Source organism: Olea europaea, unplaced genomic scaffold (assembly GCF_002742605.1).
Source record: "Olea europaea var. sylvestris unplaced genomic scaffold, O_europaea_v1 scaffold10369, whole genome shotgun sequence".
NCBI classification, from domain to species: Eukaryota; Viridiplantae; Streptophyta; class Magnoliopsida; order Lamiales; family Oleaceae; genus Olea; species Olea europaea.
In genome coordinates, this window is record NW_019227704.1 from 1 (window position 1) to 4405 (window position 4405).

A 4405-nucleotide genomic window follows, 5' to 3' on the forward strand; every position below is an offset into this window, starting at 1 on the left:
ACACCTCATTAAAAACAAAATTTCTTGTAACTTTTTTACCTTATGTTTCCGAGCTCTCTTTCTTTCTTTAACAAAAGCTGACAAACAAAAGGATCAATATATAGGTTTAACAAGCTTCTTCTAAATGTTCACCTGTTGTCGATTTTATTTTAGTAATCATACGAATCGTAATTCGTAACAAGTAATATAATGGACTTATAAGTCCGAATTATCGTTTCCATGAAAATTATACTTTTAGCACTTATTTCAATTTTTTCTAACCACTATTCGATGGAAGCAAACAAAAACTTATATGATTTGAGTTGTAATCTAAATACACGAATCGAATTCTCCTGTTGTATTCAATTTATCCATCTCGAGTTCTTATTGAGCTTATTTAACTACTAAAATTTCATATCTTTATACGAATCAAACTTAATTAAACGAAAAATTGGTTCTAAGAATTCAAATATGATCGCAATAATGAATATATGGTATCTCTACACGTTATATTAAATTACTGAATTTTAATATATAGTCTAAACAAATAATTCGTATCTCTACGTAACTATTCTTCACAAAATCATTGAATAATTGGTCAGAAAATTCAAAGCATTGAGAACATAATTAAAATCAACGCATGTACATAAAAGAACTTGATTCTTGAATAAAAAAAATAAATAAAGTGTCTCAAAAGGTTACGTTGTTCGCCCTAATAATAAATTTAGCAGTTCATAATAGAGGAAGAAAAGCAAATAACCATAGTGGAGTCAATCACCGAGTTTTAAATTTAGATGCGGAGAAGTGGATGAATCTTGCACCAAGTTCTTCTTTCCCATTTCAAATCTTGATTTTCAACCCCTGAATTGTCGTTTTTTTTCTCTTGAATTTGCGCTCAAACTCTCAATTTGTGTTCTTGCCTCTCAATGTGTGGAATCCATTTCTTAAAGTGTGAAAAATTGTATTCGTAAATGCCTCCTTGTGTGTATAGATAGTATGGTTTTTGTGAACTTCAAAACTGGCCAAAAATGGGTCCTAGATGCACACAGGCAACGCCTCGACGACATGTAGCGGTGCTGTGGCTCCACGACTTAGTTTTTGCTGCTCCTCGGCGCCCTAATGGTGGGGCCGCGGTGCCACCTTTCGGGTGGAAAATTTGACTGCGTTTCTTTCGGTATATTTATCATAATTTTTTCACTGATATCCGATTGAGGCGATTCAAGATGCACTGGAAAACTATTTCAAAGGGCAACAACTTTGCTTCAAATATTATTTTCAAATTCGATCATATGCTATGTCAAAAATGGATCTCAATATGAGGTTAAGAACGATGTATAACTTTTTTACGATTGAAACTTGATGTGTAATCATGCTTTGATTATGTTTCATCCCTTTGACGTTTTTCTTTATTTAGTTGACTCCGAGCACTCTTGAATCTTTATCATGAAGTTCGACATAACTTTTGAGTCTTTACACTTTATCGTGTTCATTTATTTGAGTGTTATTTATGTATTTTAATAATTAGATACATGAAATTTAGTAAATCTATGCACTCACTACATATATGTATTTGGTGGTAGAGAGGTGATTAATGGAAATTGGGATTGATTCATAGCGAACATGGACGTCTATTTTGAAGGATGGGTGTCAGAATAATTACATTCTATGAAAAATTTTAGAAATATGGAGGCTATGATCATTGACCTAACCTTACTTTTTCCAAAATTCTACATTTGTCTCTTTTTTTCCTGTAATTGGTCCATTGCGAGGGCGACGGTGCACGACCCAAGAATCCTTGACAAAGTAGAATTTTCCAGTTTCCACATTATGTGATGCATTCCGATTCCTTTTTCTTCTGCAATTTGATTTTGGAGCTGTTCTTTTGTATTCTTATTAGCCCTTTTGAGTTAATTTCATATTTTGTCACAACTTTTAATAAAATCTTCATTGCACCATTCAACTTTAATTTGTCTCAAATTCTCGATTAGCAAACTTGTTTTCAATATAAATTACCATGTCAACTTCGTTACTAAATTAAACAAATTCCAACAATCTAAAGTGTCAAATGTTTTCAGATAAATATTTAGAAAGTAAATCGATATTAATTCGTTTGAGATATTTAGTCGCAAACGAGGGCTAACGAAGAATTACAATGTTATGTTTGGTAATAAGGGCTGACATTGAAAATAAATTGATGATTTAGTAATATGAATACGATAAATCAAAGTTGAGTAACCAAACTCGAGTATTTCTTTTATACTGTTTAAGATTCTAGAAGAAAATATTTTTCAAAACAAATACTAATTTCTGGTTCCAAAACTTTTCCATGGTCAAATCAATATGGCGTACAATTGTTGAAAACGAAAAAACAAAGAAATTAGTGAATCCACGAGGGGAAAAAAAATCGTGTACCAATCAGCAATACTGTATTTTTATGGCTTCTAAGAATATTTTCAAAATACTCTCTATTCTTAAATAGCATATTTCCTAATTCAGGGAGTATATATAAATTTAGAAAATAAAAACTTTAAAGTACCCCAACAATCTCTTTATATTTAATATTTAATTTTACTGCTTCAAAAATTATTTATTATTTTTCTCTATCTTTTATTTTAACTAACAATATCCTAGATTATTATATTATTTTCCTACATTGAAAATTAAAATACTTTGAATGTATTTTATAGAGAGTGTGTTTAGCTCTCCAAACCAACTCTCCAAATTAAAATGTTAATTTAAGAAGTTTATTGAAGCATGATTTTAAGGATTGACTTTTGAGAGCATTTCATATTTAAAGAACATCTTAAAGATGCTTTAATATCCATCTAATTATTCACGGAAAATAATTAGACGGATATTATTATTAGAATCATTCTACAAGTACATCAATTTTTACACATTTTTTCACAGCACTCACACATGCAAGTGGGTGGAAACCACTATTAAAATAATCGTGCACCCCATCTCTATGAGGAAGTTTGAAAATTGCTGTAAAAAAAATGATGTATAAATAGTATTTTTGTTATTATTATTGGTCGTGAAACAACATACTCAACTTTATAAGCAAATAGTACTTGACAACGTACACGACACGTTAAACAAAAATTTAAACGGCTCCCTTATTTCAAATCGATTATGTAACTATAATGTAAAGGTCATGATCCCGTGGACTAACTTTTCCTTTTAAGAAGTATGAAAGATGAAATTTTTCCTATATAAGAAGGGCTTAAAATTAGTGTCATCTTACTTTCTCCTCTATTGAAAATCCGTCTACACCAACTAACCTTAATATCCACCATGGCCAATGCAGCTCTAAAACTCATTTCCACCATTTTTATACTTGTATTTCTCTCAAGCTTCATAATCCCAGGACATGATTGTCAAGAATTTTCAAGAAAATTATCAAAGAAAGAATTTGGCCTCAAAAAACAAAAACTAAGCCACCTGCACTTCTACTTCCATGACATAGTAAGCGGCCGAAATCCCACCGCCGTCCGCGTAGCTTCTGCCGCCATGACAAACACCTCCTCCAGCTCTTTCGGCGCGATGTTTATGATGGACGATCCTTTGACAGTCGGCCCAAACATGACCTCCAAACTCATCGGAAGGGCACAAGGCATTTATGCATCGGCGGATTTGGATGAACTCGGTCTTTTGATGGTTTTGAACTTTGCTTTTGTTGAAGGCAAGTACAATGGCAGTACCCTCAGCGTGCTGGGGCGGAACATGGTGTTTTCCGCCGTGAGGGAGATGCCGATTGTCGGCGGAAGTGGGCTTTTCCGATTTGCTCGTGGCTATGCTCAGGCAAAGACTCACTATGCTAATTTACAAACTGGGGATGCCATTGTAGAGTATAATGTATATGTCTTCCATTATTGACATATCCCTAGTGTACTACTGTCGTAAACCTTTCAACCGACATATTTTCGAAATTCTAAACATTGTTACAAGTGATTTTGGTAGTATTTTCTGATGTTTTCAAAATTAGATTTATAAACGTGCTTTGTACGTTGTATGAGACGATACTTCATGGCTTCCATAATTTATAGTTGAAAAATATTCTCAATCACAATTATTTTACTTTGTTGATAATTCGGTAGTGTTCATAAAGATTGTACAAATAATAGATCTTACCAATATTTTTAGAAATTAATCAATTAATATCCTCGTAAAATGCACATTACACCAAACATGCACTGATTGAAATTAATACTAGTAATTAAAAATACAAAATGTGACTCAATATGAATCGAGACATGTGAAAACCACGCTTTCTTTCATTTTTAAGGTTCTTTTCTTCAAGCTTGATCACTAATATTTTTGAATAATGTTACCCAACACTAGTGATATTATAGTACTCGTTTAAGAGGCCGCTCTTAATATATTCAATCAAATGAATAATGTACTATTGTATTTAAATGAATAT

The 4405-nt window shown here is 32.2% G+C and overlaps 1 protein-coding gene across 1 annotated transcript; it reads left to right on the plus strand.

Annotated features, from left to right (window-relative positions):
- The first annotated feature begins 3159 nt into the window (after positions 1-3159).
- On the plus strand, positions 3160-4007 carry LOC111372835 (dirigent protein 22-like). The gene has a single exon (XM_022995250.1). It carries the CDS (start codon positions 3277-3279, stop codon positions 3856-3858), a length of 582 nt encoding a protein of 193 aa, XP_022851018.1. The 5' UTR covers positions 3160-3276; the 3' UTR covers positions 3859-4007.
- Positions 4008-4405: the final 398 nt, after the last annotated feature.